We start from the raw sequence: 13,314 nt of genomic DNA on the forward strand, positions 1-13,314 counted from the left end.
TGGTGGCCACGAGACTGCAGTTTGGACCACCCCGAGGGGTGGGGAAAGGGTGGTTACTGGGTCAGTCTTTGGGCCCCCCCGGCGTGGGGGTGGAGACCCGGAAAGGCACTACAAACCCGGAACTGGTTGTCTTAGGTTTTCCTTGTGGCAGTCTTGTGTTCCTCTCCTCGGAGTCCGCACCTTCCAGGGACGGGAACTGAGGGGCTTCAGCCTGGGGATCACGCGTGACGCTGTGCAGCGACGACCTGCTCTCACCTGAGGCTGCCTGGCCGTCTCCAGTGACCTGTGCACTCTGCTTTGTGCTAGTAATGGCCAGATTCTGGGTCTGCTTGGCTGGCGCCGGGATTTTTCTTGCATGTGTGGTTTTGCATGAGCATTTTTATGGCTCTGGGGTGAGTTGGTTAGTGAGGAAATCACTGTCGGGTATTGATGGCACTATCGAGTTGAAGCTCCGCGGTCTTACTGTATTGGATGGTGGCCTCGGTTCCTTCCCGCATCGGCACTTCCAGATACGTGGAGTTGAGGCCGAACCGCTGACCAGTCGCCTGGTCTCTTAGTGTTAAGAAGTGTCACTGTGGATGGCATTTTCTCTTGTTCTTCAACTCCTACTACATCCTTGGGTCATTGGCAGACTTTATTGTGATCAGTTTGGTCTATAGAGTTGAAAGTCCATTTCTTAGGAATCACTTCGGTCCAGCAAACTTCACACCCATCCATTGTTTTGTCTACAGGGCAAACTGAATTTTAATCTTCTGGTTTTTCTTAAGGTGTTAATGAACTTTGCTTTTCAAGTTTCCTGGAGAACAGAGAAACTCCTTTACCGGCTGGATTTGGATTGGCCTCATTATTCAGAATACTTTACGGGAACGACATTTTGTGTTGCTGTTGATTCTGTCAACGGGTTGGTTTACGTAGCTCAAGTAAGTAAAATGGGAATTTTAAAAAAAGTGAACGCAAAGCAAATTACGCTTTCTGATTTACTGGCCTAAGTAGCAGTATACATTTCTGTAACTCTACTTGCTACTTGCGAGGCTTTGGAGAGTTCAAGTAAATATTTTGGTTTCAATTATGATATTCTGTATATATTGTTAGGTTTTGAAGTTGGTTTTTCAGACGTTACTAATTTCTCAACCTTTTAATTTTGTTTCTTTCTGACAAAATGAAGATTACCATTCCTTAAGACTGATCCTTCTCTAAGCAGTTATTTTTGTATACCTTCAGAGAGGGGATAACATCCCAAAAGTCTTAGTGTTCACAGAAGATGGATATTTCCTACGAGCCTGGAATTATACAGTTGACACACCTCATGGTATGTTTGCAGCCAGTACACCATATGAACAATCCGTCTGGATCACAGATGTAGGAAGTGGTATGTATAGTTGTATCTATTAAATTGTTTTGCTGGAAATCACATCCTTGCCTGTGTTCTTAATTGTACATTTAAAAATCACAGTTGATAAGGCTCATTCGGGTACTTTCTTAAAAATAAATTAGTGAGATCTAAGTTATTATACCAACCACTTGTTTTCTTGGAACTCGAAAGATTTCTGGGTTTCAGATAATGGATAAACCACTTATTTTAAGATATATTTTAGATGGTAAGTACCATCTAAATACTAAAAAAGGCTACAATATCACAGTTTATTTTAACACTCTTAAGCGATTTGACTATTTTTGCATTTTCCCCCCAGAATCACTACTAAAAGTCTTGTCTTTGAATTCATGTTCTTCTTCTTCCTTTTAATAAGACTTCCCTGATTCCCAGAAGGAAAAAGAGCATCACTAATCACATTTTTTCCGTTATAGCTTATTTTCCCAACAACAGATCTCTTAGAGTTATGTGTCCTCCCCCATTTTTAAAAGCAATAAATTTTTTCTAATGAAAATATAGCTGCAAATGAGCCATTTTCTTAAAAAAATTATTTAGTGGTATTCTGTCGTGTTTGTCAATTCTTCAGATATTTTGAGGTTTGCTTTCTTTGACAGTATTGTTCCCTCTTATTGCTATGAACTTTAGCTTAAGTGTCCAAATTAAATTTAAGAATAATATACTTTTCATAAAATTGTAATGCTGATTCAGTTTATTTCTAGTAAGCTCAGAATATTCAGTTAGTCTTTTGCTACCTATCGGATAGTATGCCTTCAAGTTTGTTTTTGTTAACTGCTTTATAATTTGCCCTATTTATTAGTGCTCTACTTTATTCTTTCACTTAGAAGATCATTTTAATTCTAAGGCTATTTTTCTCTAAGGAAAGTTAATGGGTTCAATTTTGAATTTGTTTGCAATAGAAGAAAATGTAGTTTTTTTTTCCAAAAAAACTTTTATTATGGTGTTTTTTGTTGATCTAAAATTTAAGATTTATATATAAATGATTAAAATAACTGCTTTGAATGTAAGTTGTTCTTTTATATTTGGTTCTTGATTTCCTTTTACAAGCAATGCTTTTTCTAAGGTCAAGAGATTCAAAGAAAATGTTACACCAGTAACTTGTTAACCATGAACTTTCCATGTGCATTCATTTTTAAAAATTTTTTTCAATTGAGAGTCTCATTTTGGAGTAATTAAGATTTTAGTTCATAAACAAATTTTCAGTTATAATGATAAATTATCTGAGGGTACCAGCCTTTTCTTTCTGTTTAATTCTTTCAAAATTTTGTCCTCTGCTTATTTGAAAATCAATTGTTATATAGTGGTTTTATTTGTGAGAAGTGTATGTCTGTCTTTACAGGCTCCTATGGTCATACTGTTAAGAAATACAATTCTGTTGGTGATCTTGTTCAAGTCTTGGGTACTGCGGGCAAAAAAGGCACAGGTTTGAATCCCCTGCAGTTTGATAATCCTGCAGAATTATATGTAGAGGACACAGGAGATATTTACATTGTGGATGGAGATGGAGGATTGAATAACAGATTGATCAAACTGTCCCAAGGTACAGGACTTAATTTTATGTGGTACTGTAAAACATTATTTTATAAATTCTATTAATTTGTTTAATGCATAGTATACTATTAGAACTGTTAGAAATGAAGTTGTGTGTAAAGGACTAAAACCCATTACTAGGAGAAATTTGAAAGGTAGTTGGAGGGAGTGCCAATAATCAGTGATTCTCCTGTCTTGGCTGCTTATACGTCACCAGTGACTAGAGTTTCCTCCAGAGGGAATGGGAGGGAGCATGAGAATTTATAGTCAGTCTGAGGTCAGTAGATAGCCTGTCTAATTAAGAATGAAGTTAGGAATCTGGACGCGCAGTCAGGTATTCTACAGGCTAATTATCGGCCACATTTTCATTAGTGCACTCTTCTCTGCCCTCAGTACAAAATAGCACTAGTGGTGGTCTGTTATGGACAAGACAGTTAAATGCAACCCATGGTTATGATTTTGAAAATAAAATAGAGATTGGAAGAAGAAGAAACTAAATTGACTAAAGAAGTTGGACAAGTTCAATTTCATGAAGTACTCCTTGCTCCTAGAACTAAACTGATGGGTGTAGTGGGGGGAGTGCTCCAGCAGCCCTGTCCTACATGGTCTATAGGTAATCATTAGTAGGAGTGAGCTGAAAGTGCACTTTCAGAATGGTGAAAAATAAGATTTGGGACGAATTTGAAAGCTTATCTGAAGGTTTTATAAACTGTACCTTGCCTGTAGCACTGATGGCATCTGCTGTGACACACATCCCATAGGTTCACCACCACTGGTCTATTATGGAGTCTTTTTGATGGTTTTGGTAGAAAAAAGATTTTCTAAAAACAGGTTTTATGAGAAAAACAGTATTTATGCTAGATATACAGTCTGCCAAAAATGTACATGTACTTCAGCAAAAGAAAGACATGTATAGATATTTTAATACTAAATGCATTGAGTTATGAGATTAGTGCAAGTTACCTTTGGTCTCTACAATTGCAAGAGGTGCACAAAGTGGTGCCCTTCAGCTTCCAGACATTGATTAGTGTGGAGAACTGCTGCTTGGTAACCTCGGTCAAAATGCCCATTGAGATTGCTGCACACGCATTTTCAATTTTTTCTCTAAGGTTGGCAGTGTAGCGGGTTTTCTGCTGTCTACAACAGCCTCTGGGGTCCCCTGTATGAGAGTAACACCATCTGTTGAAACAGCTTTGTACTATTATCTTTCCCTGAAGTGTTTATACATTTTCTTTGGCAGACTGTATTTCTAGTGAATTCCATTATTTGAAGTCTATGGAGTCAGTTTATCACTTAGTAATGTATCTGATCGGTAGCAATTAAAGGGAGGTGGGGTAGAGCAAAGCAAGAATCTAAAAAATTCTATGAAATAAACATACCAGAAATAAGAAATAGAATATCACTATATTAGCTCCTGTAGCCACCATTAAAAACTGATACAGAGTGGTTTTAAACAAAAAATTTTATTCTCAGAATTTTGGGGATCCAGAAGTCTGAAATTTATAAAATAAGTGAGGTCCCCGCTAGTAGCAGTAGAGGAGGGTTCAGAGTTGTTCCACAGCTTTTCTAGTTGTGGATGTAACATGCCTGGGGCAGGTAACTCCCATCTCTGCCTCTCTTCTTTGGGCCCCTTCTCCATGTTTTTGTGTTTTAAATACTCCTTTTGCTTTTAAGGATTTAGGGCCTAACTGTAAATGCATGATCTCATCTCAAGATCCCTACTTCAATTTTATACATAGGGACAAAAGATTAGGATATGGGTGAATGCTCTGGAGGACCGCCGTTCAGAACTCCTGAGTGATTACAAGGGAGGTTCTTTGTAAAAACATAATGTGAGTTTTCAAGTTCAATGAAATGATAACACCAAATAACAGATAAGTTGGAAACAGCAACCAGTTTGAGAAAGAGGAGTACATAAATCCTAGTAACGATTTTGAAGCAATCATAAAAATTCAAGTGGGGATAATTAAAGAAGAAGGTTAGTTGTTGAAGCAATGTATGAACTAGGCAAGCAGGTGTATGAAGCCAGGAAAACATAAGTTAATTGAAACATAATTAAATAGTTGTCTGCAATCTGAGAAATGTAACATACAAATGTGTTAGGCATTCTATATGGTGCACTGACCATATTTTTTGTTTATAGATTTCATGATCCTTTGGCTGCATGGAGAAAATGGGACAGGACCTGCCAAATTCAATATACCTCACAGCGTTACACTCGATTCAGCTGGTCGGGTAAAAATACAACGTCATTGTGTCTGGGACAGTATTGCACATGTGTGTGCATGTATGCAAACATGTCTAGCTCTGTGTCTCTGGGCACGTTTGTGTAGCTCGTCATATTCATGTGTGTGTCTCGAATGTGTGGATGTATGTGTTGCTTAGTAGGGAGCTCTGTAGCTGGGTACACACATACACACACACACACACACACACACACACACACACACACACATACTTTGTTTAAATGTTTGGATCCTGTACTGAGAGGCTTCCTCAAATATTTAATGCTGAACCAAGTAGATGAGAAAGAACAAAGAATGGATGCAAACAGAGTTATCTCAAAAGAAGTGTTGCCCTCCTGTGTGTTGATCAAAAAGGGGTGGGAGAGATTAGTCTTTTTTTTTTTTAATACTGGGGATTGAATGCAGGGCATTTGTACTGAACTATATCCCATTCCTTTTTTTTTTTTTTTTTTTTTTTTTTCCTTTCCGGTACCAGGGATCGAACTCACGACCGCCTGCTTGCAAGGCAGGTGCTTATGCCACTGAGCTAAATCCCCAGCCCCCTATGTGATTTTTATTTGGTCTTTTTCGTTTTTACTGGTACCGGGAATCGAACTCACGACTACCTGCTTGCAAGTCAGGCACTTATGCCGCTGAGCTAAATCCCCAGCCCCCCCCCCATTCCTTTTTTTAATTCCCTACCTTGAGACAGGATCTTGCTCAGTTGCCCAGACTGAGCTTGAACTGGAGGTTAATCCTGAATCCTTGCTGCTTTCCTGGAAACAGCTTTAACCAACAAATTTCAATTTAATCCTCTCTCTTTTTCTATCCCCTCCTACCACCACCTTTTTGGCCTTTACTCACTTTAGGGTTACCTTTCCACAACCAAACTTCCATCAAACATTTTTATATTGAGTTCTCATTTTCTGATAGTCACTCGTAATTCTATATCATGATAATTGTCATTCTATATTATAATCATTGAATTGTCTGTACCTTTAATAGGAAGTAGGTTGTAAAGGGCACATCTGTACTTCTTGCTTAATATCTTACTGCTGGACACATAGTGGTCATATGTATCTGGTGAATGACAGAGCATCTTGATTCACAGTGGCTGTCAGGCTGCTTGCCTGTGTGCCATTAGACACTTGATCTGTTTCCTCTTTTGATTTTGTGGGATCAAACAAATTTCTACTTAGGATTTTTTTCCAGTGATAACAAAGTATAAATGTTTTGATCATCATATATTCCTATCCACCATAAGAAATTAACTGACCAGATGAACTTTATATATAAATTGAGCACCAGAAAGTTAGAATTCTGTTTTTATGTATTAGCTTCCAATTATTTCCCTTATGGACTAAGAAAAAGTTCAAATTTCAGAGCATGAGAAACCTAGCCCCAAACAAATTCTCTGTGGTTAGTAATATCCTAAGAGGCCTTGCGGATCATTTGCTGAGAATAGTCTGGTATTACTGAGTCATAAAAGATGAGTGTTAAGACTTACATGCTTGCGCTTTTTATAACAGCAGTACTATTGGGAACATTTAACATGATTTAACTTACTTAATCATCACCACAACTCTATAACAAAAGTTCATTCCTTTTAGAGTTAAAGACTTGTTTTTTGTTTTATTTTTTTTTTTAGTGTCAGGGATCGAATTCACGGTCTCACACTTGCCAGGCAGGTGCTTATGCCACTGAGCTAAATCCCCAGCCCTTAAAGACTTGTTGTGTAAACAAATTCAAAATTGATCAAAATTTGCTGAGTATTGGATAGAAAAGAAAGTGCTGCCGATCTATATTGCTGCAATATTGAATCTATAACACATGCTGCAACAGGCTGTTGGTATCATTGAATACTCTAAGAAGATTCCTAAAGTGTCTTTCAATTCCAGGGTGCAAGCTGTATTTCCTCCTTAGTCATTTGTCTTAGACACAAAATCCTTCTGACCTTTACTGAAGAATTACAGATTAGGAAGACCGAGAGGAATTATTTACTTAGGCATCAGAAGCTCTCTGAAGTGGTATAATGAGTATTTGTTTTTGCCTAGAAAGGAAGTCAGTAGCTACCAAATTTACACAAGCTGATAGAGTCAGGGTTACCCTAAAAATTTCTCCTTGAATCCACAAACCCAAGAAATCCAGAGTTAGGAGAGGCATGTAGACTCAATCAGGATGCTTCACCTTTCCTTCCAGTTCATTTTTTCTGCCTCTTTAGACTTAGCTACTGGCATCAAAAACCATTTCACTTGTGTATGCTTTTACAGTGAACGCAATACACAAGTGTCATTTAAAATGACTCTGACTTCCTCTTTCATACCAAGTTTCTTAACGCATTACAGCATGTGATAAACCCAAGTGAAACCTGTTACCATGCTTTGTGCATCAGTAACATCCCCCAGTCTTTGTCTGTTTAATGGTTCAGAAGGTTGGACATAGTGCACGCGGTTTAATGATACAAGAGTAAATAAAGGCCTCCCTTATTGAGTTCCTAAGGAGCAGAGCTGCTTTCGTTTTTCTGTCCTGTTGCCTGGCCCAGGAGCTGACAGGCTAATGATAGGAAGGTAAACTTGTTAAACGAAGGAAGGCTCATTGTTGCTTTTTACTATCAATCCTCTGCATTACTATTGACTATTCAAGTTTTTAGTTGTTTTAATCATGTGTCTAACAGAGTAGACAGAGAGTTGAGACAGACAGCCATTAGACTGTGTGAGTGCAGGTCACATGAGGCCTTTCACCTTTCTAATTGAGTTGTTCCTCAGCTGAACATGTAGTTTATAATATGTTCTTCGGAGCCTTTTAAGTACTGAAATACTATATGTGAAACTAATGAAAAGTAAGCATTTATCTTGTTTTTCTCTCATGTAGTGAATCTTTCCCAGTTGATAAGCCTTTTGTTTCTCAGGTGTGGGTTGCTGACCGAGGAAATAAAAGAATCCAAGTGTTTGATAAAGACACCGGGGAGTGGTTAGGAGCGTGGAGCAGCTGTTTCACAGAAGAAGGACCTTCTTCTGTCAGGTGATCATTTCCTTTTATTTCAGAATGCCTATTTTAGTGTATTTGCGCTACTTCCTCTGATTAGCCAGATGAAAGTTAAAATGCTTATTGTAAATTTTAAGCAGAGGGCCCAGAGATACAGCTCAGTGGTGCAGGGCTTGTCTACAAGGTGCAGGCCCTAGGCCCAACCTCAGCATCATCAAAAAAAATAGAGAAAGAAAGAAAAGAAAAGAAAAAGCAGCCAGAAATAGATTGAAACAAGTGAGTGTACACAAAAATTTGACATGTTGGATTTTTGAATCCCAGATAAAGGCAGTTAAACTCCCAGTGTGGAGTGCCAGTATCGGAGACAATAAAGGTATGCTGGGTGTCTCCTGTAAACTTTCACATTTTTAAACAAATGAGGAAAATAAAAGTTTGAGTCTGTAGTTTAGAGTTCTTTTAGTTTTATTTTGACACTGTCATGTCGATAATTTTTGTTTATAAATTTAAGCTAATCTTTGTCTCTACCATCACAGATCTCTTAATTGTCTCAGCAGAATTAGATCAAATTTAAATTTTCATTAAAAGAATCCTTCATCAGATAGGTGCCTACTGTTGTTCAGCAGTGTAGAGTATAAAAATGTTGAGAAAGTAAACATCCCTGATGAATCTGCCGTACACTTTCTCCTTAGATTTACTCCCGACAGGAAGTACTTGGTCGTGGCACAGCTGAACCTTAGCAGGCTGCTGGTGTTGGCGGGGCCCCCAGTGGGAAGCATCGGCGACTGCTCCGTGGTCAGCACCATCCAGCTCGCAGATCAAGTTCTGCCCCATCTCCTAGAGGTCGACCAAAAGACGGGAGCAATCTACGTAGCCGAAATCGGGGCAAAACAAGTACAAAAATTTGTGCCTTTTAGTGGCTATATTGCTGCATTCAGTACCTAGTGTTTTTTTGGAGATACTTACAGTGTCATTTCAAATTCTCAGTTTGATAGTTTGAAAATGGGCTTCAAACACAAACCTATTTTTAACTGATTTAGTTGTAAAAAGATCTAATTACAGAAAGGTCATTATGTGTTCCATTCTGCTGCCATTCGTGTGAATCAGTCAGGTTCACTAAGTGCATCAGGATATTTCAGTGAAAGAAATGTGATTTTAAAAATGGGATCAGAACCAGGAACCAAATTGTAACCTAGTTACTTGCTAGGGTAACTAGAGTAGATGAACTCTTCCTGGTTAAAAAATAGGAATAAAAGTGGGTTCCTAGAATAATGCCAAGAATTACACATGAAGAACTAACTGTAAACCTCCAGTTTGTTGAATGTACATAAAATGAGCTACTTGAGAGATGGTGACCAATACGGACCTGAGTGCTCACAGCGCGGTAGATACTGCAGCTACAAAATGAAGCTCACGTTCACAGAGACACGAGCAGAGCAGCTGACAGTCCGGATGGGGGCAGGGCCAGCAGTCAGCGCAGGGCAGCAGTCAGCACAGGGCCAGCAGTCAGCACAGGACAGCAGTCAGCACAGGGCCAGCAGTCAGCGCAGGACAGCAGTCAGCACAGGGCCAGCAGTCAGCGCAGGACAGCAGTCAGCACAGGGCCAGCAGTCAGCACAGGGCCAGCAGTCAGCGCAGGGCAGCAGTCAGCGCAGGGCAGCAGTCAGCGCAGGACAGCAGTCAGCGCAGGACAGCAGTCAGTGCAGGACAGCAGTCAGCGCAGGGCAGCAGTCAGCGCAGGACAGCAGTCAGCGCAGGGCAGCAGTCAGCGCAGGGCAGCAGTCAGCGCAGGACAGCAGTCAGCGCAGGACAGCAGTCAGCGCAGGGCAGCAGTCAGCGCAGGCCAGCAGTCAGCGCAGGGCCAGCAGTCAGCACAGGACAGCAGTCAGCGCAGGCCAGCAGTCAGCGCAGGACAGCAGTCAGCGCAGGACAGCAGCACCGGTGTGTGACGGGACTGAAGGAAGAGCACCAGACCTGACCACGATGTTCACGGAGGCTACCGAGGGAAAGTTAGAAACTTCTTGTGAACTGTGACATATTCTGGCCTTTTTTTATTAAAACTCAACGTGACATTGATTCTTTAGCTGAAAGATCTTCATGTGGGCCCTTAAATGTGCAATAAAATGGCTGGCATCTACTCACTTTACCAAAAGGAGTTTTTAAAAATAAGTAGTTTTTTAGAAGTTAATCTTAGAAATAGGGCCCCTCCTCAATTCTTTTTAAGTGTGAAATAAGGTCATTCCTAAATTTTATCTACCTCACAGAAATTTCAGGGTTATTTACATGGAAATGTGCCAACACTGTGAGTTATTAAATTGAAAATTTTCTTGCCTATTTTTACACCTACCTCCATTGGTCTGAATATTGGCTTCCTAATTACAATAATTTTTCAGTTCTAGTTTATTCTAGATCTTAGTAGAACTTGCCATGTAGACCAATGGAGCCTTCCTGTCTCTCCGATCAGCTCCCCTCTTTATCCCAGTGTTTCCCTGGGAGTGCTGTAGCATATTGAGCTGACTTTGTGAGTTACCTATTTAGGAGGAGGTCTGTTTTCCAGACTGAAGGCAGTCATACTCGTTTTGATGCTTTGGATCATGTCATAATGCAGTTAGGAAGATAAATCAATAGCAAAAGCAGACCCTGTCCTGTATCCCAAGGCCATTGCTAAGTGTGTTGTGCCACAATCAGACTACGTGATCTTCAGTGAGTTGCCATAGCTTTCTCTTCAGTAGCGTGGGGACATTGGTGTCTTTCCTTCTGCATGACTGCTGTGGGGATCATAGTAGCTTTCTCTTCAGTAGCGTGGGGACATTGGTGTCTTTCCTTCTGCATGACTGCTATGGCTATCATAGGAGCACAGGAGCCTTGAAGTTTGTTCTAGGCACGCTCCAGGCATTTATTAACAAGTCTTTCTACATGTGCCAGGTACTTGATACCAAGGGCAAGGTTTGCCTTGATTTTGTGTTTATGACTTGCCAAAATGCATCCTGATATGAACCTTTCTGCATTTAGACTGATATGGTCATTGGATTTGGATTTTAAAGGGAATGATTTGAGACTTGTTTGTTTTTTTGTTTGCAAACCATGACAAGAAGTACAAATATGTCTTGGAAGGAATGTAGGTTAGGTAAACTGATTTTATATCTAAAAGGTTTTACTTAACTTTTATACCAGATTTTTATAAAACTTGCTGAAATATTGTTCCCATATATCTCACAAAAAGCAACCGTTAGCATACTTGCAATTACAGTATTTTTTTCTTTGAATGAATTAGTTAAATGTATGAAAAGTATACTAAGGATTAATTTCATTGTCATAAAAACAATTGATAGCTTCTTTTTCCATTGAAGAATTTCAGCAGTCACAGTATCCCAGGTTGGTGCTAAGAAAGTATACAAAAAGCATAAGCTGATGTGGGTAAATATGGGTTGGAAGACTTATTGTTGGAAGACTTAAGCAGTATGGCTTCATTCAAGAAGCTGGGTGGGTAGGTAACTGCTTTCCCCTTCTGACATAAGTAACTAGCTGATTGCATTTCTGCAACAGAAGTAGAACCTCCTTATGCCTCTGCTTTCTAAGTTTATTCCTGGGTACAAAGGAAATCCCAAAGTGATAGGTATCAGAAAATCACAGTTGCATGTATCTTTCATATAAGAAAAGAAACCTCAACTATAAGATCAAATCATTAGAGAAAACTTGTTTGCAGTCTAATATTAAGCAAAGAGAGCCCCTAATTGATTTTTATTAGGTCAGTTAGCAAAAGTCTGCATCAAGCACCAGCCGTATGGCTATAACGACAAAGTCCTAAGTTTTATTTTAGTGGTTTTCAACATCCTTGCATTTGAAAGGTAAGTTGTTCAACCAACATTAAAATTGGAAATGTTTAGATTTCTACTTCTTAGGCTTACTAAAATGTCAGTCATAAAATTTATAAATTTGTTCTATTCTCTGTGGTGTATTTTCAGCAATCATCAAAAACATTTTTAAAAGTCAGTAAATTTTATTCACTGAACAAAAATTTATGAGATAACAAGCAGTACAAATTCATTTAAGCAAGTTTTGTCTGCGCTAGCAGTTTGCTACCCTTTGGGAAAGCAATCTCCTTCCACCTTGATCTTTCAGTGATTCCTGGAGGATCCCCTGTTCTGGCGCTTCTGTTGTGCTACACTCTTGAGACAAAAGAGGGCAGTAAAGTTCTGCTTGTGATGTTTCTTGAAATAAATGTGAGCAAACATCGGCCCTCTTTAAACTTTGACTTTTTAAAATTAAGTCTGTGTTAACCATGGTTGAACTTTTTCTTCTTCTTCAGCTTGTTTATATCTTCAGCAAGTTGGTTTACAGTTGACACATTTTACAAGGGTTTTGAAAATGTTTACTATTTAATTGGACTGTTTTCCATTAAATTTTTTTTCAATAATACAAACTAATAGCCAAAGTTGAGTAACTCATTTGGAATAAAAATGAAACTATAATATTGTTCTGAGTTTAGTACAGTGGAAAATATATTCATATTAGAAAAACATTCTTTTTCTTGCTACTATTTATTGAAAGTAGTTTTGCCTTGTATTTGCTGATTATTTTATACGTGGGAAAAATGAATTAAGGCCAAAGCATTTCTCTGATTGGCATTTATAGAGTAAATCCTCTAAAGGCTTCATAACATGTAGATACTATCTTTATATTCAAGAACTGAATAAAATTTGAGCATTGAAAAAGAACGTGTCTGAAAACTTTTATTTCTTCCACTATAAACAATAAAATAATACTACTAATTCTGTTTTTATGTAATTCACCGAGAAAAGACACATTCAATACATGAATCAAGGATGTCACTAGGGAGACTTAAGTCTGTTGGATACAGTCTTTACAAGGCTAGATTAATGTGCATGTGCCACAAGAAATTGATACCATGAACTTCTCAGTTTTCATCCACTTTACTGCTTTATTCCCAGGAAAGAAAATTTTGGTAGCATTGCTTAATTTTGTTCTTAACCATTGTAACTATACTTTGTTACAAAAATCTTAATATGTAACATTATATGCTAATTATCAATCACTAAACCTAAATTTTCATTAACATTTTTCTTCCCAGTTTATGTAAAGGAATTTGTAAAAGTTTTAATACTGTATTCAACTGAAATTCTCATTTTTACTTACAGAATTTAGAATCTAAATACATTTTGTTTT

General features: G+C 38.5%; 1 protein-coding gene across 2 annotated transcripts; it reads left to right on the forward strand.

Moving 5' to 3' along the window:
• Positions 1 to 79: 79 nt before the first annotated feature.
• On the forward strand, positions 80 to 12,845 carry Nhlrc3 (NHL repeat containing 3). 2 transcript variants are annotated; one of them, XM_003477279.5, is made up of 7 exons: positions 80 to 392; positions 768 to 920; positions 1,222 to 1,369; positions 2,730 to 2,930; positions 5,064 to 5,155; positions 8,054 to 8,166; positions 8,820 to 12,845. In XM_003477279.5, the coding sequence occupies exons 1-7, from the start codon at positions 309 to 311 to the stop codon at positions 9,070 to 9,072; spliced, it is 1,044 nt and encodes a 347-aa protein (XP_003477327.1). In that variant the 5' UTR covers positions 80 to 308; the 3' UTR covers positions 9,073 to 12,845. The 2 variants fall into 2 exon arrangements, with proteins under 2 accessions (XP_003477327.1, XP_005007104.1); XM_005007047.4 differs by having other exon boundaries at positions 81 to 305.
• Positions 12,846 to 13,314: the final 469 nt, after the last annotated feature.

Source organism: Cavia porcellus, unplaced genomic scaffold (assembly GCF_034190915.1).
Source record: "Cavia porcellus strain 051 isolate PalLab524CR breed Dunkin Hartley unplaced genomic scaffold, mCavPor4.1 scaffold_21, whole genome shotgun sequence".
NCBI lineage: Eukaryota > Metazoa > Chordata > Mammalia > Rodentia > Caviidae > Cavia > Cavia porcellus.

Bases quoted from the DNA above. Each gene is read 5' to 3' on its own strand.
- Nhlrc3 (XM_003477279.5), top strand. From the start codon at position 309: ATGGCCAGATTCTGGGTCTGCTTGGCTGGCGCCGGGATTTTTCTTGCA. The intron at 921-1,221 runs GTAAGTAAAATG...GTATACCTTCAG, and splicing joins GGTTGGTTTACGTAGCTCAA to AGAGGGGATAACATCCCAAA. The intron at 1,370-2,729 runs GTATGTATAGTT...CTGTCTTTACAG, and splicing joins GATCACAGATGTAGGAAGTG to GCTCCTATGGTCATACTGTT.